This window comes from Physeter macrocephalus, chromosome 17 (assembly GCF_002837175.3).
Source record: "Physeter macrocephalus isolate SW-GA chromosome 17, ASM283717v5, whole genome shotgun sequence".
Taxonomy (NCBI): Eukaryota; Metazoa; Chordata; class Mammalia; order Artiodactyla; family Physeteridae; genus Physeter; species Physeter macrocephalus.
Window position 1 is genome coordinate 32,696,812 of NC_041230.1, and position 27,407 is coordinate 32,724,218.

Here is a 27,407-nt window from a genome sequence, read left to right on the forward strand (position 1 = left end):
CGCCACAACTACTGAGCCTGAGCTCTAGAGCCCACGAGCCACGACTACTGAAGCCCACGCGCCTAGAGCCCGTGCCCTGCAACAAGAGAAGCCACGGCAGGGAGAAGCCTGCGCAACGCAACGAAGAGTAGCCCCCGCTCACCACAACTAGAGAAAGCCCGCGCACAGCAACGAAGACCCAACGCAGCCAAAAATAAATAAATAAATTTATAAAAAAGAAAAAAAAAAACTGTTACAGCTTGGCTGGGAAGCTCTGATTCGTCTGCCATATTCACCAAACATTACACCTTTGGATTTCCATTTATTTCGGTCTTTACAAAATTCTCTCAATGGAAAAAACTGCAATTCCCTGGAAGACTATAAAAGGCACCTGGAACAGTTCTTTGCTCAAAAAGATACAAAGTTTTGGGAGGATGGAATTATGAAGTTGCCTGAAAAATGGCAGAAGCTGTGGAACAAAACGGTGAATACTTTGTTCAATAAAGTTCTTGGTGAAAATGAAAAATGTGTCTTTACTTAAAAAACCAAAAGAACGTTTTGGCCAACCCACTATGTGTGGTAAGGGAATGCCATGCTCAAAACCATGTTTTGGAAATATCACTCTTGCTACTATAGAACCAGATTGGAGGAGATCAATAATAAGTATGACCGGGGACTTGCTTCTAACCATTAAAATACAGCAAAGGTGACTGGGTGTATATGGTTGTGTGGATGTGATGATTTTATCTGAGATTGTAATGCCTACCATGCCGAGACTGTCTTTTGCTGGCTGTGAAGAAGCAACTTGCCACATTCTGAGCTGCCATTTGGAAAATCTATGTAGCAAGAAGTGGAGGGTGCCCACCAGACACAGGTAGCAAAGAAACTGAGCCCCTCAAGGATCTGAATGCTGACAACAACCATGAGATCTTGGAATTGAGGTCTTGCTTATCAAGCCTCAGATGAGACCTCAGCCCTTGCTGAAACTTTGATTGCAGCCTTGTGAGGTTCTAAAGCAAGAGGATCCACAGACCTCCTGAATGTGTCCTGACCCACAGGAACCATGAGATAGATAATGTGTGTTGTTAAAAGCCATGAAATTTGTGGTAATAGTGTTAAACAGCAATAACTAACAGATGCATTCAGTTTTGAATGTGCTTGTTGTTAACCAAGGTGCCTCAATCTCACATTTACATGTCACATGGACAGTCTAAGCTGTAGGTCTGGAACTCAGAGGAAAGCTCAGAAATAAAATGCTAATTTTGGAGGGTGAATTTAGAAAATAATAAAAGAGGGGGGGCTCATAGGAACAAAGGGTGAAGATATCGTCTGAAGTAAAGCTAATGGAATAATCAATTATTTGTTTTGGACAGATTAACTTAATTCTGAAAATGTATCATAAACAAAAATATCAGAGATAAAGACTCAACTTTATGTACATGCTCAGAGAATTCAGAAGCAGCATGCTGACTGAGAAAGGAAGTCTGGGTAACCTTTCTAACACATAGCTATGCCTCAAAGCCTGGGCAAAACTGACACTTATTGAAATATTGCATGTCAGGCAGAGTATTTTTTCCTTTCATATAATTTTCCTTTTCAAATCCCTCTTAAAAGAAGAAACGCAGATTCAGAGGGGTAAATTCCCTCCTCGTGGTCATTCAGTAGTTAGGAGAAGATCCACAATTCAAACAGTCTGGCTTCAAAGCTCGAGCTTTTATCTTTGAGCATTTCAAGAAAGCATTAAATCAGACACAAAGAAGCACATTTTTATACTCTTTACACCGTCCTAAGCCTAACCTTGAATCCCACATTCTAAGAATCCCCCACTCTGTAGAACTTAAAGAGCTACAGATATATCTAAAAAGTCAGGGAAATCTTAGCATTAGTCAGGCATATCTTTTCTGTTCAAAGCAAATGCCAAGTCTGAAGTGTTAGAATATCCCTTCAAAATCCAGCATGGCCCTTGTCCCTGCAGCTGGGGTAGGGGAGCTTCAAAATGGCCTTTATCGCCATTGCTGATAGCACAGCAATAACTCACTTTAATCACAACACTTGGAAATATCTTCAGATCAAAGGTGTTTTACTTGATGGACATAATGCAAAAGCTCCCATCCAATATTTAAAACAATTACACACCTTTAAATTCATCCACCTGCTTGCTCATTTGAATACGACACTAATTGCTTATACACACTGGATTCCTTAGGCCTAGGAATGGAGAGATGATGCTGACATATTTTCCATTTTGCAAGAATCAATCCTTAAGCTATTAAGCAGAGCCCGCACAGTTCTGCTAATACAGCCTCTGCTCTGCTCACATGACTTGACTTCTGAGCAGGGGATTCCATGGGCCTCGTTCTTGTCACTTCCAAAGATCTTAAGAAACAGCAGCAGGTCCTCTGAGTCATGAGGAAACATGAAATTTTAATTGATACCCTGCCATGCAAATCTTAGGCAAGCCAAGTTCCCAGGGGTATCTCTTGGCATCCCTCGGCCGCCTAGGTAATCATGGTTTCTGCTATGATAGTTTTTCCGCATCTTTCACAAGCCTCGGGAAAGCATGTTATCTTCCCTGACAGACTATGCGCCCCTTGAAGGCATGTGTCTTGGTGTGGCATTTACCAAAACGTGAACTTGCGTTTTACATAACATATTCACTTTCCAAAATATGGCACTTTAGGTATACAAAGAATCAGCATCAATTAATTTCAAATCCATAGCGACAGATGTAGTATATCCATTTCATTCTCCCTTTAACCATTCAGATTATACTGAAGACATTATTTCGGTTTTATGCCAGGATGTGTTTAACACCTTTGTAATATTTGCCAAAATCCCTTTATATACTAAGGAATACCAGGCTTGGGGATAAGAGCCTTTGGCAGGCAACAGTGTCTATACAAAAATTAATGACTTTTATATATTTATATATATATCTCACATTATACTTATCTAATAGTATGTATATTTTTCATGATATTTATCTAATATATTTATCTGATACTTATCTTCTCTATTTATGGCAAGTGATACAAGAGGTAGGATTTTTTTTAATGACAATTTATATAAATAAAATTATAATAGTTTTCTCTAACATGACAGTTCCATGTAGGCTAATGGCATATTTGAGACTGGACAATAATCCTGGAGATGCATTTCTAAGGGCTAAAGGCGGGTTCGTTGCTGTAAAGAAACTAGTGGGAATTTGCAACAAGCCCTGCTGACTCCAGAGAATGTACTCTTCACCACTGGGTCTTTCTCTCTGCAAACACAGCTTTGATCTCTGTGACTTCACTGTCTATAAATGGCAGGTGCTCATACATGTCTGTTCAATGATTTGATGAAAACCTTGGAGAAAATAGAGACATGGAGGTTGAAACAAAAAGATGAAATAAAGTGGTAGAGGCAGAACAGTAGTTTTGTTTTCTCTGGAATGAATGGAGCTTTAATTAGCGAATTTCTGTTAGGAATAAGGTGAGATTTTTTTCAGGTAGATGGGATACTTAAACTTCCCACAGGTGCAGATTTACCACTGGTAGAACTAACCCTGGCCTTGACATGGAAGGTCCCCCTTAGCTGCCTTGAGCTTGGCACACAATGAAAGGTCACCCCAAATAACATAGCTAATATTAAAGTCAGCCTCCAGCTTTTCCAGAATACAAAAGAAAAGAGGGGACGAGGGGAGAGGAATCAAAAGGATAAGTAAATATAGAAATCAATATATTCACTGGTTCATTCACCAATCTTTGTAAACTTGGTAGACCTGGTTTCAAGCTTGGGTGTTGAGAGAAACCAGACTCAAAAGCAAAAGCAGTGTATGAGTCCAGCTGCATAAAGCACAAAGCAGGCAAAACTTCTCTATGCTTATAGAAGTGAGGATATTGGGAGGAAGCACAAAAATGAATCTTGCAGTGCTGGGAACTCTTCTGATTTTTTATCTGGGTGCTGATTACACGTTTGCTGGGTCTGTGAGCTTGTGCTCTTATAGTATACACATTTTACTGTGTGGCTATTACACTTCAATGCATAATTTTAAAATATGTATGGGGACAAGAAAAGGCCAAAATGTAGAAAAGCCTGAACAGAAGTAAGAATTGCTCTCTACGCTTATGAAAAAGTCTAACTTAGCCATGCCTTTAATGCTACATCAAGCGTGGTGACGATGCCAGATTCACATCACATGGTCTTATTTCCCTTGCTGTGTGGTCCCTGAAAAGGCCCTCACAGTGCACTTGTGTCATGTTGACTGGAGCTGTGAGACACTATAAGAGCAGCTCTTAAGATGGATACTGGCACTTCTCCTTTCATTTAACTTTGACATTGTAACTTGTTACCTATACACAAATGAATGGGGAATGTTTGATATTATTTTATTGTCACTGAATGGTATCAGTGGCCCTAATAATTACACAGGAATAGCAATACAAAAAAAAATACTGGGGTGATTATCATTATTCAGATGATGCTGTCAAGGTGAGAAAAAGACAATAAAGACATGCTCAGGAATGAATTTTGCCCTTTGTTTTCTGTCTTGATCATCTAGTTTTTCTTTAATACTAATTTTAAAAAAGAACAAAGCACAGAAGACGGTAGGTTATCTTACATCCATTAATAGGATCTGAGAATATAAATGGATGGAAGAGTGACACTGCACCCAGCATGAAGAGTCTTTTTTTCAGACTGAACTCAGAATATTCATTCTCTCAATGTCTCTTTCTCTCCCAGTTCAAGGAGATGCATGGCCCTTTTACAAGCCAGGCAGAGGGATATCCCATATCCCACTCCGGTTCTAACTTTCCCAAGGATTTAAATGTCAGTTCATTGCTTTTATATGGGCAGCAGTCAATGGCAGTAAAAGAAAAAAAAAAAAACCAAAAACCTCTTATTATGTTATGAAGATATGCACAACACATTATTAATATCCATCCATACAATGCCTTGCCCTGAAGAGCCAGGATCTTTTATAAGGAAGACACAAGAGTGATAGTGTATTCTGTAGGTTCGTATAATGAGAAAACTGCACACCGAGTGGGCATAAATATTTATCATTTCATACACTGTTTACATAGCCAAGAAGAAAGACACTTCTACAGCTACTCTGATAGACCAGAATTTCTTTGAATAACTCCTTTTCACTGGCACCCATAGCATCCAGCAGACAATTTTATATTTCTTAGGAAATTTCTGTTTCTAAGAAATATAGCATTGCCCCACCTGGTCCTTTTTGAGTCATATATGGAGAGTTGGAAGTATCATGGAAACCAGAGATGGGAACTGAGATTCAGTGTGTTTCTAGGACCAGAGACTAAGAAATCCAACATGTGAAACATAGTTTTTCTGTTTCTCCAATATATATCATGAAAGGATGATGTCTACCTGATGGTTCCTAAGTTCACATATTTTTACACTGAGCTGCTTGGAAAAATACTATTTCAGTATTTTCTCAGTCCCCATGGCAAATGCCTGGGATTGAGGTAATTGAACTAGATGGGTGAAATGTCTACCTGTGTTTGAAAACAGAAGCAACACTTCACACACTGGCTGGTGGTTACCCATACTGCCAACGGGGAGATGGACCGTGACTAGAGAGTAAACACAGTGTGAGTTTGGCTGACATTAGGCGGGTGTTCACTACAGCCTTGAAAGAGGAAGGTTCTCCATAGGTGGTTGTTGACTACAAGATGCTCACTCCTGTATTCATTCTTTTTTTTTTGCATAAACTTTCAAAAAGCAGAAATAGGCAGAGTAGCAATGGTAGAGACAACTTGGTGAACAGTGTCCATAAACACATATTCAAAGACTAGAAACAGGAGAACCCATTTTGACAGAAGAAAGGAAAGATAAAAAATCCTCTGGGGCAGCATTTCCTAAAGGCATGGAGATCTGACAGCATATTAAGATAATTCCTATTTACAGTGTGATCACTGTAACTCATACAAGTACATCTGTTCATCTCTATATTAACTAATTGCTTCTTATTCTAGGTTTTCTACCATCGTTTTTGCCTGCTAAGGAACGAGGGATAGCTTTGCAGTGTTTTACAGATTACTGATAGGGCTTTCTGGTAAATATTTTGGTTAAATCAATTAAAATTTCTTATAAAACTAAATATATTCTTACTGAGTGATACATCAGGTATACTCCTAGGTATTTCAACTGAATTGAAAACTTATTTCTAAACAAAAACCTGAACAGGAATGTTTTTATAGTAGCTTTATGTATAATCACACAAAACTGGAAGTAATCAAAATATACTTCAATAATGAAAGGATAAACAAACTATGGTAACCCCCATACAATGGAATACTATTTAGTGTTTAAAAGAAATGAACTGTCAAACCATACAAAAATTTGAATGAACCTTAAATGCATATTGCTAAGTAAAAGGTCTATATACTGTTTCATTCCATTTATAGGATATTTTAGAAGAGACAAAGTTATAAATTCAGTAGACAGATCAGTGGATACTAGGGGTTTAGGGAATGAGGAAGTTAACAGGTAAAGCTCAAGGGCTTTTTTTTCAGGTAGTAAAACTATTCCGTCTGATACTGTAATGATGGAGACGTGGCACAACAGACTTATCAAAACCATTAGAACTTTACAGCACAAGTAAAACTTAATATATGCAAATGTTTTAAAAATTAGGATGTGGGGTTTCCCAAGATGGATTGCAAACAGTGACAAAATAATATATTACCGTTGTATTTGTAAAACAAGTATATATATACATACCTCCACATGTATTTGTCCTCCCTCTATCATCTGAGAGGGCCTAGAATCAAAGATAACCCAGGAGCAACTAGTATACCTAGCACTCAGATCTTGGCTTCTAATACCCCAGTAAAAAGAACCGGGGCTCCTTAGAGGTATAGCTAATTCTAGAAGCTGGGCAATAAATATACAAGATGAACCTGAAGCATCATGCACTGTAGGAAAGTAAGAATGTATATAAGTGCTAAAAAGCAAACAAAAAATAATGGATGTATGTGGAAGGGACACAGGTGACAACTAAAAGAGCTCCCAATGCTCAAAGCTGGAAAGAAAAAATAGGCAGGAAAATAAAGTTGCATTGGATTATAACAGAAAGTATAAAATAACCCTTGAGTACTATTGATTAAATAAAAGAAAGAGGGAAGGAAGGAAGGGAGGGAGGGAGGGAGGATGGAAGGAGGGAAGGACAATCACCTATGCACAAGAAATCCACATGAGTAATGTAGATAATTATGTATGGGGGAAGCATGACTTCCCACTCTTTAAGTATGTGCTGCACATAGTGACTTCCTTCTAAAAGGTACAGTGTAGAAAGCAGAACAAAAGAGTAACTTTACAGGAGAGAAACCTGACAAACAATACCTCAGCCAGGTGATCAAGGTTCACATCAACAGGGATAAATCCTATTGATAGTATGTATTAATATAATGTGACGAAACGGCAGTCTTCCTCCCCAATATTCTACCCCATGAGACAAATCTCAAATGAGGGAAATTCTACAAAAGTACCTGACCAGTACTCACCACAATTGTTAAAATGCAGTGTCAATATTGGTTCATTAATTTTAACAAAGTACCGTACTAATGTAAGATGCTAATAATAGTGAAATGTGGGTATGAGGTATATGGGGACTCTGTATAATTTCAAACCTTTCAATAAATCTAAAACTATACTAAAATTAAAAGTTTACTTAAAACCAAAAGACGTTACACACTTAAGCATATGATTTTCCATTTTTTAAAAAATTCCATAGCTGGGAACAGATGTTCACTCCATAGGTATCCAGAGATATGACCCTAAGTCAAGGCTGATACAGGGACACAATAGCTCTAGAAGAGAGAACATTGATACCCCATTTAATAAGTCTCTGAGTTTGGATTCTGACCCTAGTGCATCCTAATTAAGTAAATCTGGCCACACAAACTGCATTAGTTTGCTAGGGTTGCCGTAACAAAATACCACAGCCTAGGTGATTTACACAACGGAAGTTAATTTTTGTACAGTTCTGGAGGCTACAAGTTGAAGATCAAAGTGCTGGCAGGGTTGGTTTCTCCTGAGGTCTCTCCTTGGCTTGCAGATGGCCACTCTCTTACTGCCTTGTCACACAGTTGTCCTTCTGTTCATATGTGCCCCTCGTGTCTCTCTGTGTGTCCAAATTCCTTCTTGTAAGGACACCAGTTAGATTGGGTTAGCGCCTGTCCATATGTCCTCACTTAACCTTGATTACCTCTTCAAGGGCCCTACCTCCAAAAACAATCTCATTCGTAGGTTCTGGGGGTTAGAGCTTCAGCATATTAATTTTGTCGAACAGAATGCATCCCATAACACAAATACATTTCTGTTTATATTTTTTTCAGTAAAAATATGATAATAACATGTAACCTATAAGACATATAATTCTTATATATGATGTGCAATGATAATACCTGGCATATATAATGTTCTTTTCTAAAAAATCTATACAGTGTTTTCCATAGTACCTAGCCTACAACAGAAACTAAATAAAGTATATCTGTCATGGCTTTGTTCTCTATCAGTTTAGCTAAACTGGGATTATATTTCTAGAATTCCCTTCCCTGTATTGTCCTGGTTAGGTTTGGCATGCGATTTTGAAGGCAGAAGTGAAGAAGACAGACAAAATGTTAGCGTAGGGCATTGGGCACTAGGGCAGCACAGGTCTGATTCGGCAGATTCTCAAGCTCACCATGTTGGCACAGAGCAGAATCCCACTCACAGCTCCTTCAGCAACCATAAGACGTGCTCCTTCAGAATGTCCAAGTCCCGGGCCAGGTCCATGCACAGCCATGTGACGAAGGGCATCAGCTTCTCCTGCAGGTTATCTGCCACATGGAAAATTGAGGTGGGAGAGCCAGGTACAGGCTCCTTTTGGATTCCAGCCTATTCCTGGTCTCTTCCACTTCACTTCCAGCTTTCCTTCCCATCACCCGATGCAGAGACGAGAGCTCTTCTATCAGCTCTGTTGTTGTATATGGTCTAACCCCTATAATAACTCCTCCGTTACTCTGTGGACTGTTAGCGGTTCTGCATGTCTGATGGGAGCTCTTATTTTTACCCATGATGAGACCTTGAGTATATTTTAAGCTTGTGTGCATCAGTTTTCTCTTAATAAAAATAAGAATAATAAAATTCACTTCATAAGGTTGTTGTTACTATTAAATGAATGTACCTGAATAGTGTGTCTGGCATAAAATAAACTTTTTAAATATTAATCTCTATGTAGTCGTAAAACAATTATTCGTTGTGCTAACCTTAAGTGAATAACATTGCTTTGGATTTCAGAAGAAACACATATAGGCATTTCAACACCTATTCCAGAGACCCTTATTTGATGAATTCCCCCTCTCCTACCCCCATGTATTTCTTGAACTCAAACCACTCTTGTGGCTTGCAAAGATTCATAAATGGCAGATAACGATGAGATCCGAAAAGTCTGACGTGGTTATAAAGAGAAGACTCCTTGGTGTGATATGCTCCCTGACAAAAAACAATGCATAAAATCATCTTCAACAGTGACACAAATATGGTTATACTGACTTTAAACTCTTCCAGCACAGACACAAGGAATAAAACCTTGTTCCCTTAGAACTGGAGATGCGTCTGAGACAATCCATATGTTCTCACTTAGAGCCTCATGATGTAACAATTTTTTGCCTTTTTTTTTAGGATATCTAATTATAATATCAAATACATACACATGTATACACATACACACTTAAATGTCTTTCCTCCATATATCTACATACTTATCTTTATCCTCAGCTCTTTTAACAGCTAGTATATCTTCTCTACCATCTTGTAACCACAGGCATACTTCATTTTATTACACTTCACTTCATCACCCTTCACAGATACTGCATTTTTCACAAACTGAAGGTACGTGGCAACCCTGCATTGTCAGATGACGGTTAGCATTTTTTAGTAATATTTTAAAATTAAGGTATGTACATATTTTAAACATAATGCTATTGCACACTTAGTAAAGTACAGTATAGCATAAACATAACTTTTATATGCAGTGGGAAACTAAAACATTTGTGTGACTTGCTTTATTGTGGTGGTCTAGAACCCAACTGGCAATATCTCTGAGGCATGCCTGTATTGATCTATTTGCCTATGCATGTCACTATCTTGCCATTTAAATTTCATCATGTTTTTCTCTATGTAACATTACTGATAAGGAGAATAGGAAAAATGGCACATATCTCACACAACTGTGATTGCTATATAACCAAAGAATAAAAGCAATTTGGGTCTAAAACTCAAATGGCAATTTTCTAAGTCCAATGAATCCAGGAAGTACAACTATTAAGTCCATTATGCACAAATATCAAAATTAAAGAAATAACATTAATACACACATAAAGACTCTAGGAACCCCTACCAGCTCTGAGAGGCAAGGAGGGCATAACAGACACCAAAAATATATTGACAAATGTGTCCCACATTCATTTTCAGCCAAGACTTCAGGATTTCACAAACGCATGTTTCAGAGCTGCCCTGACATGCAGTGGATTCATTTCTGTGACAGGCGAATGTGGGCAAAGGCTGAACTCTATGTGCTTTTTCTCTCTAACCCCTTTTAATTCATGATTTTCTGAAATGGCTATGTAACCAAAACTCATAACCCTGTGGGTATTGATGCTAATTCACAGAGCTCTAGACACAAGCATGGCTTGAATAACTTAAGAATGATTTGCCCTTTTGCATCTAGAGTCAATAAATGTGTTGAATCCTAAAATATTAATTCTTAGGTGAGGACAAAGAGAAAGACAACAAGATCATGGAATTGTCTGGGTAGTATTCCCCCTTTGTTTCTCAACTTTCCATCTGCGATCAACGTTTTTGTTAAGTGTTTTGATTTTCCTTAGAAATGCAGGTTTACTGATATGAGAATACTTTTCAGTATTTCAAGTACAGAAGATTACTTGAATAGAAAGCAGTAGATGTCTTATCTTTTCAGAAAGGTTCATGGTAGACCTGGATGAAGTATTATTCGCCATAGGAACTTTCTCTGACAATAGGCAAGTCGGTGTAATTTCCAGAGAGGTTACCCAATGTATCCAAAAATAGGAAGAATCAAAACGTAAGGGAGTAGAAGACATATTTCTGAAGAACTTAAAGAGACACTAGGATAATCAAATTGAGCTTAATGTGATAATCAAATCGTTAATCAAATTGAGTTTAATTCTAATGAGTGATCACAGGGATAAAATGGAGGGAAAAAATAAGAGGGAAAGAAACAGAATGTAAGCCTTAGCTACTGTTATGAACAGGCTTAGAAACGATTGCTTAATTGGTACATTGATGGAATGACCTGGTTTAAAGGCACAGGTTGAGATATATAGTCAATGTTGCTTCTTCACTTAGATATTGTTAATGCTGAGTCAATGCTTTAATTTTTTTTTTTTTTTTTTTTTTGCGGTACGCGGGCCTCTCACTGCTGTGGCCTCTCCCGTTGCAGAGCACAGGCTCCAGAAGCGCAGGCTCAGCGGCCATGGCTCATGGGCCTAGCTGCTCCGCGGCATGTGGGATCTTCCCAGACTGGGGCGCGAACCCGTGTCCCCTGCATCGGCAGGCGGACTCTCAACCACTGCGCCACCAGGGAAGCCCCAATGCTTTAATTTTAATCTTCTAGAACACCAATTCAAATTATGAGATACTCACGAATGGGAGATACAGGTCTCTAAATTAATCCCATTCCACACGGAGTGACCCTGTTCACCAGTGGGGATGGAATTAGGGGCAGGGTGTTAAATTTGATTTCAATAGGTTCAAATTTAAGGTATTTATTGAAATATATTTTTGTAATATTCTATTATATAGGACAAAAGTGACACCAACATTACAACTTGTAAAATCAAATGAGGTATTTCATCACATTCTCTTGTGATTTATACAATTCTGAAAAATTGTTATTGGCTAGTGATTGAGAATTCATTTTCTAGAAAGAATTCAAAGATTTCTAGTATTCATATGAAATTCCTAAGTCGACAGACCAAATCTACAAGAAGAGACGATTGAAAACACCTAGTTTATGTTGGCCATGAAACCCCAAAACAGGAATGGGTCTGAAGCTCCTGAGCCAGTCCTATAATGAGTAGTTCTAGAATTTTAACTATTTTCAAAGTGAATGAAAGTTGGATTTATATATACATGTGTATACATCTACATATATATATATATATATATATATATATATTTTTTTTTTTTTTTTTTTTTTTTTTCTTTTGCCCACACCACGAGGCTTACAGGATCTTAGTTCCCCAACGAAGGGTCGAACCTGGCCTCCGGCAGTGAAGACACAAAGTCCTAACCACTGGACCGCCAGGGAATTCCCCTCTATATACTTTTAATAACTTCCCTAAGCTATCCTACCTGCATTCATGTATTTTGATGGGTTGATATTTAGCCCAAAGAACATTAAAATTAAAGACATCAGGTATATGAGTTGACCTAAAAATAGTTAAGAATCCCATAGGGACAATACAATCAATTAATTATATTATTGCATTATCACCTAGTTGATTAATAAAATATCATCTTATAATTTAGAGAGTACAGAAGAGTAAGCATTAAAGCAAAATTTGATGGAAGGAGTTTTCTCATCACAAAAGGCATTCAAATAAACCTTGTTTATATCCCCATCATTATACCCAAACTTGTTCTGAGCCACAATGCAGAAATAACATAATGGCTCTTGGAAGGCTAATTCATTTTAGGTACCTCTCACAGTTAACTGCCAATAATTTTCCCATTTGGATACTCCAGTAATTTCTAAGCCACAGATCATTTAGGGAGACCTTTGGGAACCACTAAAATCCACATATCAGAAATCACTGCTTCACAGATACAAGATTCAGCTATTACACCAACTGTCTATGTATTCCTAATGGAGGTTTACCTTCCTTATGCAGAACAGAAACTACACAATCCTCACCCCATCTTAGAGTGTTGGAACCACAGCTGTTACAGGCATTCATATCAGGTAGAGAAGCTGGATTTCTTTTAAAAGTGTTTATTTCAATCCTCATGATTTCCCGCCCATGTTTTCCTAAAGAATTTCAATTTTGTTCGTCAGCCCGAATCAAACAAGACAAAAAAGATAATCAAATCCATCAAGATATGTTTTTCCCTTTCTCACTCTGCATCTCTCCTTTGAAACAGAGAAATTCTGCCAAATCCTTTTAAAATCTAGCTGAGAGAGAAGAAGAAAGCCACAACCTCTAAATTATAAAGAAGATGTATGTTAGGTTTAAGACAGTTTGTCAGTATGAACATGCTTTGATCTTTTAAGCTTCTGTGACATAAACTGTTTATTTAATAATAACAAAATATGAAAATGAATCTCTTTATTAGTTGGGTAATCTTCTTTATATGGGATGAAAATACGTATTGGGCAGTGACAAGAATAACAAGCTAATCCATGTAAGCTACAGTCATCATAATTTTTAATTTGCTCCTTAGAAATTGCAAATTTGACTATTTAGCTGCGTGCTAAATTAACATGTGACCTAACATAGATTCAAAAATTTCTTCTCATTAGACATGTGTTTGTAAAGCTTTTATAGTATTAAATTATGCAGTTCTGCAAGATACTTTTTAAAAATAGTTTCTGGGATCATATAAATGTCTGAATTTCCAAAAGGGCCTATAATATGCATTTATCAAATTCCGGCATACTAATACTTTAAAGACTCTGAAGTAAGAAAAGCATTTCACTTTTTAAAATTCAGTGTTGATCAATTAAATTTGATTTGATTTGTTTCAGTAGATCTATTTGGAGCACAGATTGGAAGATGTTGCCATAGGTCTACAGTATACTAACAAACAATTGAAATATACAGGAGAATAAAAGTAGAGAGTATTATATAGTTGCTGCCTCCATTCCTGACTGTCTGCCTGCCACCTGAACACTTCATTCCAAAAGCCATTAGGTATGTCTGGGCGAGGTAAGAATCCATGGAAAGGCAGGAAGGTGGAGGGAGAGAGGAACAGCAGATAAACATGTGTCTCAGGGAGTCAGGGGATGAGCAGAGGCAGCAAATGGAAATCACTTACTACGGCAGTGAGGGATGATCCAAACAACAAATATATCGAGGGTAAAGAAACAGGGTTCTCACTGTTGGAGAAAAAGAAACAATTAGAATAAACCCTGTGGTGTTGCTTTAGAGTTGGAGGTACTGAGGTAATACATGTGGGGTCCTGAATTTGATCCTATCACTATAAAAAGACTTTACTGGGACAAATGGAGACATCTGACTGAGGTCTGTGCATCCAATAGCAATGGTGTATCACTATTAATTTCCTAATTTTGATGGCTGTATTGTGCTTATGTAGAAAAAACACCCATGTGGCAAAGACTGACTGAGGTATCTCATGGTAATGGGGCATCATCGCAGCAATGTACTCACTTACAGTTCAGGAAAAATATATTTGGACTACAAATGCAACTTTTCTCTAAGATTAAACTTATTCCAAATGAAAGATAATGAACAACACAAAAGAAATAGAATGTATTTTATATGGGCCTTCCTCCAAAAGAGGATTTGAAGACTTTTACCATAAAAGAACAAAATTATAAAGAAAAGACATACTACTAATCGTAAGAGAAGACAGGAGAGTGAGAATGACACATAGAAGGGACAACACAAACTATTTTCAAATGCTGGCATTTTCCTTCTGGCTGAGTTACTGTTTCAAGTAGAGTAAGCTCACTAGCATACTGTGTACTGACAGCCTCGACCTCTTCAGTTACAAGCCTTTGGAAAGCAGTGAGACTTGCCTTTCCAAAATATATTTTACTAAGTAATCTCTTGACCTTCTGATTTGTTGATTAATATTTTTTGATGGAGAGTGCATTCTTTTTTTTGCATTCACTACAAGGAAATCCAGAGTCAATCCCGGTTACTCTCTGTAGTTTTTATCTTTAACATATTAACAGCACTTCAGCCCCAGTTAGTCACCACATGGCTCTCAATTAATTTTATTGTGATTTGAATTTCTATGTGATGTATTGTTCTTACATTTTTAATGTGCTTATATTCCTATCTTAAACACTGTGTAATACTTCACCCAAACTTCTCTTTGCCCAACTCCTGTCTCAGCTCCTCAATTTAATTTGCAAAGTATGCTGACCTCAAAAGCTCTTCCACCTTGGAAAAATAGTAACTATTATAAATAGGCAGCAGAATCATAGGGCATATATAAACAAAATTCTCTAGAGATATTATCAAAAATTAGTACAGCATACTGGTTAAACCCATGTGAGGAAGAGCTAGATCTCTGAATTTAAATCCATTCTCCCACTTAATATCTGGATTTGGATTAGCTATTATTTCCCCTATTTTTTCTGATTAAAAATAAAGAGAAATAGAGAAGTTAACATCGGTACTAATGTAGGATTGTTGTGAATATTGCAAGCATTTAACACAGCTTTGGGGATATAACAACTTTTTAATACATATTGATCATCGTGAGAGTAGCCTTGAATCTCAAAGAAAACGAAGAAAACCACCAGTGCTGTGTTCTATATTAACTGTGTACTCAACAATGCAATCATGCCCACCAGCTTAAGCCCTACTTGGCTTTCTGATCCTTTTATTCCCATCTTCACTAATATGCCCTTTTGAATAAAATAGGCTTCATTCCAACATGTACAACTGTGAAACATAAAGTTAAGGCTTGTCGAGCAATTTTTCATTGACCAAGGCATTCATATCCTATACGCAATTTACTGAATCATACTAGCAGAAGTAGCTTGAAAATGGATGTTTGTGAAGAAACTAATATCAATTGAGCACCAACTCTATGCTATGCCAAGTTACTTAAATATAATCATTGAATTTTTCCAAACATACTTTCTTAGGTAGGGATGCTTGTGCACACTACACAGATAGAGAAGATGAGGCTTAGATGGGTCATGTCACTAACACAAGTAGAAAATTTGCAGTCAAACAATCTGAGATTCTACTTTGAAGCTAAATACAAAGTTCATTTTACCTGAACCCAGGTGTGGACACACAATCAGCGTTAAGTATCCCTCACTGTAATATCCAGTAGCAAAAAAATATCTATTTAAAGTGTCTGGAACTTAATAAATGTAGGCAAATTTTCACTGAAAAACCAACTTCAACGATGCTAGTTTGGGATCCATAGTAAAAACCAGACAAGCTTGCCCATCACTCTTTATGTGGTATTGCTATAAAAGTGAATTCTCATCAAGTTCTGAAATTCACAGTAAAATATAAAAGAGCTCTGTCTACAGCTTCCAAATATGATATTTCTAAAATAATTTGGCTGCCATGTGGGCAAATATATATGTGTGTTTTGTCTTGAGAGCTTGTCAACTGGCATACAGTTCTTGAATATCACATTCATCTCAATGTAATATTGGTAAACTTCTCAATTAGAATTTTATTTTTCACTTTCTGCACAATGAAATCCCCCAGTCCTTGCTGGCATTCTTCAGGGTGTACAGGTGCAGGTGTTGGCATTTCTGCAGCAGCAAAGGAAGAAAAATGAAAGAAGGAAGGAGGGGAGGGAAGAGACAGGCTGGGAGAGAACAGTGGTAATGGGGAGAGAAAGGAGATAGGAGCCGACCTTCATCCTGATATTCACCTTCATGGAAATGAAGGGAATAATTCACACTTGACAATAAAATAGTGCAGCTGCCTCTGCCTCTCCTTAACCAGAGAGGCTGGAGTCAAACAGAAACCAGACACCTCTGTAAAATCGATACAGAGGAAAGGTCCAAAGGTATGATGGGAAATCGATTAATAAAAATAATCTTTAAAACCACGACAACCAATTACTGAACACTTATTTACTTTATGGTACACCCTGACTTTGTATTTTATCACGCAGTTCTCAAACAATGAAAGCAAGATGGAAATTGTTATCTTTGCATTGTAGCTAAGGAAAATAAGAAACAGTTTAACCTCCTTGAACTTCAAAGTCAACCAGATAATAAGGGATAGAACCAGGATTCAAAATTTCATCCACCTAACTTCAAAACCCACACTTTCAACTGCAGCATATTCCATGTGGTTTTTAGAAGAGATGTCACGAGCTAAGCATTTTTTAAAATAACTGTGTAAGTTAGTGTAGATTATTTCTTTTAGTTGCTACACTCTTATCAAGAAAAATACTTTAGATAGAGGAAAAATGCATAGGTGCACATACACATTGCATTATGTAGCTAATAATATCTTTAAATTCCTTGTCTTAGCTGAAATTGACCTTGAAGTTTGCAGACGTTTGGGGGCTTTTTTTTTTTTCTCAACATATTTATCAGGCACATGACTCATACACACAGGAATGGAAGCCTCTGACACATTTACAATAAATAGATATAGATATAGACTTGGCCATTAAGATGTAGAAATCATAATAATGAGGCAAAAATAGCAGCTTTCCTGTTCTTCATTCATTAGCAATTAAGATTAAGTGTTCTGTATGTATTATAGCTGGTAATAGTCCTTTAAAATCATCTTACACAAACCTGAATGAAAAGATGGATTAGGCAAGTTCTCTGCCCTAAATAAGTTGATCAAATAAGAGGAAAATAAAAAGAGAGAAAAAAATATATACAGTATTTCTTAGTCCCTGTTTACATGTTGGAATTTAAAAGAAGTACAAACATGAATGTGTTTTTGCTTGTTTGTGGGTTTCTTTCTGTGGTAATAGTGATGGTAGAGAGATAAATTCCTGCTAGAAAGACCTAGACGTTTCCCTAGAAAAAGTGTCATTTCAGCCCGCCATAGAGGAGTGATTTGATTTTGATAAGAAGGAAAAAAATAAATAATAATAGGATTCCTCACAAAAGAGATAGAAAAGGGGAGTTTGGCAAGAGAAATACATGGGTAAAATGTGAAGACCTGAGGTCAGTTCTGATTGGCTGCTGTAATGGGTGTATCTACCAAAGTTGTACTGTGGGTTAAGAAAGAAGAGATCAAATGAAGCCAAACTATTTACCTAATTTTGGCCTTCAATTTATATCTCCACTTGTGTTTTTTTATTTATCACATCTTGTTCACCTGCTGCTAATTTATGTGATTTTGCTGCATAGCATGTATCCTTATAGGTTGTCTTAAATGCAATATGAAACAAACTAGGGTATCCCTTACATCCACTGTACACTTAGGAACTTTGGTGATCTTAATGCCCTGGATTTTGGATCCTACCTACTACTTTTGTCATACCAGGAAGAGCTCTAAAATATCTTTTATTCTAGTATAAAGTCTGGGGTCAGGGATTTCCTATATCAAGGCGAGAGTCTGGGGATAAAGCAAATCCAAAAAGGGGAGGAAAAAGTAGAAAATCATGTTTTGAAATATATTCTGTTCTGTAAAGTATAATGAATATTTCAATGGCTCTGAAAAAGTGGGAGTGAGTCATTGGTGATAGCAATGCTCCTTTAAAAAGCTCGGTTAAAGTACGATGGCCACAGCTCAGAAGCCTCTGGTAACTGTGATTTCCTAATTCACTCTAGACTCGACCCACCAGCTCAGTCCAATATCTGGCCGACTACAGACCTAGACGGTTTTCTGTTTCTCTGTGTGCTGCATCTGCATGTGAATATACACAAACAAATAATTAAACATCAAGAAAATATCAATAGGATTAGTCTGGCACGTTGGAACAAATCTTGATAAATCCGCCTCAGTAACAATACTCGAACTACAGTCTCTGAGAGGAATACAAATTCAGCCTATTGAAGTACTGTCGTGTAAGGAGAGATATTTTAATAAAACTGCCTCGTCAGTTCCTATTACTAAGGGACTAAAGCTATTGAGCTGTGGAACTGAGGCCAAAAAAGGGGATTTGGAAATGCAAATTAGAGATAAGACGGTAATAAATGTCTTTTATTCAGCCACACACTGTCCCTGATGCCAGGAGCTATTTTAAAGATGATTCTTAATAGTTCTGTGAAATTGGAAGCATACATACCCAAAATGGACATCTCTGGCACGGTAGCATGATAGGGTCCATTGAGGAACTCTGGTGCGTTGTCGTTGATGTCTTGAACTTTGATAATAAATTCAGAAGGAGGCTCAAGAGGCTTATTTGTCTCCCAGTCCACTGCCTGAGCTGTTAGGGTGTACTCAGCTTTTTCCTCTCGGTCAAGTCTTTTTATAGCATGGATATCTCCTGTTATGTCATTTATTTGAAAGATAGTCCCGGCTCCATCGCCTGATAGGATATATTTGATTTTTTTGCTCCCAGGATCCAGGTCTGTATGTAACTAAAACGAAAAGGGACATTGGTAAGTGATGTGGCAATTTGCAAAGTATGTTTTACTACCTCATGTTTCAATACAAAGTTGTTTCTTTCTATATTGATTGTAACTTCATCAATTTCTGCTAACAGTAGCTGTACAAAGAGTCTATGCAACTGTATGCATATCAAGTAAAATATAATGAAATTCAGACAAATATGTCTGAACACTTTAAAAATATACTCTGGCCTGTTCAATATAAACTGATATGCATTTACAATGATAAAAAGATTGAGGAGAAAACACTAAAATATATGTATTCTTTCCATTTATTCATACATTTACCTGTTCAGTATAAACTGATATGCATTTAGAATGATAAAAAGACCAGGAGAAAATACAAAAATACATGTATTCTTTTCAATTTGTTAATACACATATTTAAAGTTATTATTATTAGTTACCTTTTATGGGTTACTATCTGTGTGCCAAAAGCTATATGAATCACTTCTCATATGATAATCCCCTTAATTCTTCCAAAAGTCACTGAGTTAAATATTTCATATGAAACATGAGAAAAGGGAAGTTTGACAAGGCATATTATAACATCTCCAATGTTTCCATTTGATGGAATCAAGTGTAGCGGACCTAAAATTCAACTCAGATCTGGCTGCTATATTCATAAAAACAGAAATAATTCTAATGATCTGATATATATTAAGATCTTATGTTTGTATAAGGTTTTTTTTTCCCCTCTGATTTACACAATTCTTCTGGTCCGGGAAAATTATTCCCATTTTACAAAGATGACTGAGGCCAGATTATGGGAGCACATTTTCCAGAAATGGGACTTCTTAGAGAAATGAAAACTTCACAGCAGGGATCCAGATCCATCTTAGATCATGGCAACAAATATTTATTGAACACCTACTCTGCCTAAAACATTTTTGAGTAGGTACTGGGGAAAACAGAATCCCTGGCTTTCAAATTTTCACAGTTTATTCTTTAGAGGGAGACTCCTGATATATGGTGCTTCCTTTTTATACTACGTTGACTCCTGTTAAAAAAACTAAAATAAAACAAGAATATATATATATTTAGTTTGTATTTTTTAAAGGAAAATTAATTGAATTATATTTGCAAAATACTGCTTAAATGTACATATTTTCAGCTTAACCCAGTTACTTAAATGCCAGTACAGTTATAGTTCTTGGACCATGAGATTTCAAACACTTGTTCCTTAAAAAATATACATACGTATATATTGAAAAAAAAAGTCTTGTGGAAAGAAACTCCTAGAAACTCAAAAGACACTGCATTCTCTTGGGATCACTTTCATTCAGTGATTGCATTCTTTGCCAATTTAAATTGTATTTAGTGCCTCAATAAATGAAAAGATTTTTTTTTTTAAATGTACATATTTTCAGCTTAACCCAGTTACTTAAATGCCAGTACAGTTATAGTTCTTGGACCATGAGATTTCAAACACTTGTTCCTTAAAAAATATACATACGTATATATTGAAAAAAAAAGTCTTGTGGAAAGAAACTCCTAGAAACTCAAAAGACACTGCATTCTCTTGGGATCACGTTCATTCAGTGATTGCATTCTTTGCCAATTTAAATTGTATTTAGTGCCTCAATAAATGAAAAGTTTTTTTGTTTTTTTTTTTTTGCGGTACGCGGGCCTCTCACTGCCGTGGCCTCTCCCGCTGCGGAGCACAGGCTCCGGACGCGCAGGCCCAGCGGCCATGGCTCACGGGCCCAGCCGCTCCGCGGCATGTGGGATCTTCCCGGACCGGGGCGCGAACCCGGTTCCCCTGCACCGTCAGGCGGACGCGCAACCATTGCGCCACCAGGGAAGCCCTGAAAAGATTTTTTAAAAGACATAAAACAGCAACAAAGCATCCAAATGCATCTAGATCTCCTATTTTACTTTTGAATACTTTAAAAAGTTAAAGCATAAGATTACATCAAATACTTACTGAATCTCAAAATGTATCCCTTTCATTTATTGTACTGAACTTATTAACAAGAGCAAATATTGAAATGCCACTTTATCTTAATGAATGTAGGATTATAATTCATTAATATGATATTAATCCTAATTTATGACCATTTTAATTTATGTGCATTTTAACATTTCCATTAGCATTTTTATTAAAAAAGAAAAATTTGAATAAAATATGATTCATGGACGTTTCCATTCATATACAGGCATTCCTGAGACACAGAGGTATTGGTATGTGTCACTCTTGCCCATCACATTTTTGCTATTAAAAATTAAGACAGGGCTTCCCTGGTGGCGCAGTGGTTGCGCGTCCGCCTGCCGATGCAGGGGAACCGGGTTCGCGCCCCGGTCTGGGAGGATCCCACATGCCGCGGAGCGGCTGGGCCCGTGAGCCATGCCCGCTGAGCCTGCGCGTCCGGAGCCTGTGGAGCCCCCAACAGAGGGAGGCCCGCATACCACAAAAAAAAAAAAAAAAAAAAAAATTAAGACATTCAAAATGCTGCTACTATTACTTATATTAGAACTTATTTGTACCATATTTTCCTTATATTTATCAATAGCCTCTGATTAGTAAATCGTATAGTACTCCCAGGTTTTGATGATCCTTTGTGTTTAGAAATAACTGAGGGAGAAGGGAAAAGCATAGGTTTTTGAAAAAACACAAAGCTAAGACTCAGGTCTCTCTAACTATAGAAACTGGAGAAATTAACACATTTATTGAGCTTCAGTTACTTTGCCTCTAATATGGGGATAAAACATCTACCGTGCAGAATTGGTTTTAGAATCTGAGATGATCTATTTGAAAAACAGAGATAAATGGAAGTTTGCATATTAAGTGTACAATAACTAAAACCCTTTTTACTTCATAGCATCCTCATCTATATACAACTGTCTGAAAACACTATAATAAAGCCTAGTTGCAAGCTGAGTGAAAAGTTCCCAAGATTCCATCCTGAAAGAACTCTTAGCAAACACTGTGTGCTTCCTCTTTCTTCTGAAATTTATTTTTAGCAAATCTCAGCAAAATCCAGAGCCCTCATGATCTTGAAAGGCAGAGTATTGCATTTCTATATTCATTCATTTCATCCTGTTATTTGGATCACACACACTCACACACACACTCTTGCACATGGCTTGCTCAAGTAACCGACTTGACATTACAAATAAAAGACGTGTGGGTGTGTAAGAATAGCAATTTACAGGCAGCAAATGCTCATAAAACTCCAGGTCTGGACCTCAGGCTTCGGAATACATGATGATAAGCTGCTGCTTTTTCGGTTGGTCTTCACATATCTGTTAAAACCTGCTCACTTCAATGCATCAAGACTGTTCTTGTCAATTTATCCCACCCCGGGACCCTCTCTGAGATTATGGTACCAAAGGTATCCCAAACGCACCACATTTTCACACATTGTGTATCATCTGAAAGTGTGAGGACCATCTCTCCCAAGAGCTGCTTCTGCTAATTAGAGCAGCTTAAGGGCCACATGCAAATTGGCTGGGATGGTAAGACTGGTTGGCCTGGCTGTGGTACAAAAAGACCTCATCCATTCACTGATTAAATACACACAAAATATGATTACAAACAACACAGACATGGTCTCTGCCCTCAAAGACCCATAGGTTAGTGGGAGATAAACACAAATAAACAGAAAATATTTGCTGTTGTTATTGTTATTATTACTACCACACGTACTGACTACTTATCACCTGGTAAACATTTTATTCAATATATGTATACATGTAATGTTTTTCTCACAGCCAACCAGAGAACATTTTGCCATTTCACCCATGAAACAGTTAAGATTCAGAGATTTTTAGGGAACTTTTCCATAGAATGTACTATCAGCAAGTGGCGATCTTAACAGCAGAAGCTTTAAAGGAAATTTCCTGGATTCAAATGCATGCGCTAAAGGTTTGAGTGCATAGAGAGCATACTAAGTGAGAAAAGCTAAAGATGATTTAACATAGCACTGACTTTAGGAGAAAAGAGGCAGGAAATAAGAATAAAAAGCAAGGCAGGAGTCAGATTACACAGAGTTTTGAAGGCAAGATAGAATTCAGATTTGACTATAAAGCAACAAGAGTCCATAAACACAAGGTTTCAGTAAAGAAACCTGGCATCGTAATAGTTTTGTTTTACTAAATCACAGTGCTTGGTGTGTGCCCATAAGCAAAAGTCTCAGAAGCAAAGGGAAAGAGGTCAGAGGCAAAACTTAGACACCAATTCACAAAGCTACCTCAATCTGGATTCCCAAGCTCAGCCCAGCACCCATGATCTGTCTCATCTACAATCAGATGGATCACGGTGGTCAATCACAGCAGCCTCGTAGGAGAAACACCGAGTGTCAAGTATGCAATGAGCGATCCCAGTCATTCATATTAAGTCTTTGATTTGAGGGATCATAACAGGACTGCCATATAATTGAGTTGAATTGTGAGTATCAATATAATTACACCTTCACCATCTTTCATATATTTTCAAAATATCCGTTAATTAAACTACAAGTTTAAACTTTAAAAGCCACGGAAAGAAGCTTTTGCATTTCCACTCTCCTTTGCATTCCCACTGGCTAGTAAGGTGCCTGTCATGTTGTTGGAGCTCAAACAATATTTGTGGAGTAAGTAAGGTGAATGCAAAAGAAGGGAAGGAAAGAACATTGCCTCGTTTTATTTTCAATACAGTAATTTCAAGAAGAGAGTAAAGAAATTTAGAAAAGTTAGGTTCAGTGAGCTAAAATCTTATCCACTCTAAACGCAAAGCCCTTGAGTTCCCTCAAATAGGCATTCAACTGTAGCCCCCAGCAAAACAACTGAGACATTAGTAGAGGGAACATAGATGGAAGGATGAGTGGATGGATGAATGGATGGATGGATGGATGGCAATGGATGAATAATAGATGGACAATAGACAACAAGTATCTAATATACACACATCACTGTTCTCAGAATAAGAGCCCCCGCCACCCCAGCCTTCAACAGAATCACCCTTATCTCCCCTGTGGCTGTCAAAGAAAAAAAAAAAAAAAGTACAAACTACTTTTCTACCTTCTCCTACAAGATTCCTGAGGACACTAAAGCACTCCTAGTACAGTAGAGCCTAGAGAAGATAAATTCTCCTCTGAGTGCCTATTTTAATACCAAAGAATGATTTAATTACCATGCTGCCCAACTTTTCCTGGAAAGTGAGTGATGAGGAATAGGATTCAGTGAACTATGGGGGAAATCAGTACCTCATCGGAAAATCGGTAGCTCTGACATCAGAACTTACTTTGAAGTTCCACTCCCTCCAAAAGGAAATCCTAAGAGAGTTTCTCAACTTTCCTCTCTTGCTTTAGAGAAGTCTAAGTTACAGGGAGAGAATCGGCATCTTTTGAAACCCAAAGGGGTTAACGGGGATCACTACAACATGAATCTCTATCACTGACGCCTGTTTTTCATCAATCTACTCTCCCTTGGAAAGAACAGCAAGCTTAGCACACTTAAATAAAATAAAATCTTACACTGTACTCTCCCTATCTACCAGGTGCCTGTCAGGGAGATACTGTGCTACGGGCTATCAGTCTGTCAGTGAACAGACGGATAATCTAATCCTTAAATTATAACCAATTAACATCAAAGATGGGACCAGAAACTTAACACAGTATGTTTTTGACCTAAATGGTAAGAATGCAGGACTTCACTCTAGATCAGGTGCGTATTTAGGCTGCTAGGCCAGTGAAAGGGCCGGTAAAGAAAAAGTGCAAGAGGATATAAGAAGAGAATACTTTCATGTTTCTGAACTGTTCTTCCACAACAAGGACCAGGAGTTTGACTTGAAATCTACTTATTTTAACTTGTAGTTCAGCCTTCTCGTGCACTATAGAACATCTCACAAAAGATGCTGACCCAACATGAAATGGTCCATTCGAGAATGAGTTTGAGCTCACCGTTGTATTCAAGAAGAACCGCTGGTTCTTCTGCTTTAGAGCTAAACGAAGCATCATATGATGGTGGGAGACGGGGTAGGAGGGGTGAGGATGTTAGGATGGACCACATAACTTGTAAAATGCCTTTATATGCTGAAATGTTATACCACATCAGTAAATCTAAATAATTATTTCATCCAGTCATGCCACTCTTTTTTTTTTCATTTATTTTACTGAAGTATTGTTGATTTACAATGTAGTGTTAATTTCTGCTGTACAACAAAGTGACTCAGGTTAATTTCTGCTGTACAACAAAGTGACTCAGATATATATATATATATATATATACATTCTTTTTCATATTCTTTTCCTTTATGGTTTATTATAAGATATCAAATATAATTCCCTATGCTATACACTAGGACTTTGTTGTTTAAGCATTCTATATATACTAGTTTGCATCTGCTAATCCCAAACTCCCACTCCTTCCCTCCACTGCTCCCCCTCCCCCTAGGCAACCACACGTCTGTTGTCTGTTCTTTATGTCTCAGTCAGTCCACTCTTAACAATTTGCAGAAACAAATTATAAAACTAAAGCCAGGTAATAGACATAAAAACACCCCAGCATATTAGTAAGATCAAGTTGGGAATATGCACTTACTCTCATGATCATACACTCTAAGGAAATAATTCAGTGAAATGATAACAGTCCTCAAAGTCATTCTCATATAAACCAAATGGCCCTTAAATTTGTCTCATGGAGTGAAAGGCTAAAGAAGACACAATCGCCGATTAAAAGACTAGAAAAGAGCATCCTACACTGGAAGTGACCTCTACTTTGACAAAAAAATTCTCATGTTTCACAGAAGGCAAATGTGTAGTGTCCTGATATCTCAGATGTGTGGTCTTTGCATTCCGTGTCAGCTGCTGATGTGTATATTGAACAGCTTAACCTGGCCAAGGGGACCGGTGCCCAGAGAAATAGAAAATTGGAAGGAAGTCTGAGTGAACTGCTGTTTTTGGCTGCAGGGACCTGAAATTATAGTCAGAATTAGGAATGCATTTTTGTGCTACTCCTTTAAATGGTTAAGTTCCACAAAGGGCCTCTAGGTACATTAGTCAACAATCTTCCAACAACAAGCATTGTACATGGTACATAGCAAATGCTCAGTAAAGTCTAATCGCTGTTTTGTCTGCACAGGACCTACCATAACATCCTGCACCTCATCAGTGATTTTACAAGGATGAGAGGCACAGGTTCAGTAAATATATGGACTTTCTCAAGCTCACACAACTAACAAATAACAGAACCAGATGTAACCCAGTAAATCAGATTTCAGAGCATACACATTTTAGCATAATTCTAGAGAGATCCCCAGGAAAGCATACCTAGTTAGTCTGGGGACCTCCTATTTCACTAGATGAGAAGAAGGCAGAATGGAGAAGCCTCTCTATTCTGTCCCTATATGGCAGTAGAAATTTCCTATATATATTTAGAAGCCATTTGTATGAAATCATGTAGTACAGTTCATCCTATAAAAGTTTGGAATAGAGTAGACAGAAATAGAAAGGCAGTATGCTCAACTAATAGGAATGCAAATGGAGAATATTGACAAGAAGAGGCTGGCCAGCTGTTTACCAAGCCAACATTCATGACCTTGGCAAATCTGCTACTATCTTGTCTGGACCGCAGCTTTATAGGTTTGGAAACATGATGTGTCAGCCTTATAGCAAGTCCATCTCTCTTAACCCGACTCCAACAAAGAAGGTTCCCAAGCCCAATTTTTTTAAAGGCAACGTATCAATGATAAATAGTATTTCAACTATTTAAGTGATCATGATGAGCAAAATTTCTCTTTATATAAAGACCCACACACAAGTGAAGCCAAATTATCCTTGCTGATAGGATTCAGAGAAAGGAGAATTAGATGGATCAATTCCATAATGATGCCACAGGAAAAAATAGCGTAAGTATGCCCATCCTACAAAAACGGTCTTAAAAATGCTCTAGCATGCTTAAGTTTTGTATTCTCAGATTTTTTCTTTTCCTTTAAGTACTGAGGTGGAGGCTCCAATATTTAAGCAACCATAGGTAAAAAAAAAAAAAAAAAAAAAAAAAAAGACAATGAACTCCTTTCAATTGGACACATATTTTCTTATGTATGTTGATAACATCCTGGTTAACATATTCAATCTTACAGGGTTGGAAGTCAATATGTTTCTTTAAGGCAACTGAAGATTTTTTATATAGTAGTATTCAGATTATGGGAACCAGAATGAGA

At 37.3% G+C, this 27,407-nt stretch overlaps 1 protein-coding gene across 3 annotated transcripts in view; it reads right to left on the reverse strand.

Annotated features, from left to right (window-relative positions):
* Positions 1-27,407, reverse strand: part of CDH8 (cadherin 8) — a 382,227-nt gene that overhangs the window by 232,819 nt on the left and 122,001 nt on the right. For all 3 annotated transcript variants that reach the window (XM_028478220.1, XM_028478221.1, XM_028478223.1), the window contains one exon: positions 18,940-19,234. In XM_028478220.1, coding sequence (XP_028334021.1) covers positions 18,940-19,234 — 295 coding nt within the window. The remainder of the gene's footprint in view (positions 1-18,939; positions 19,235-27,407) is intronic.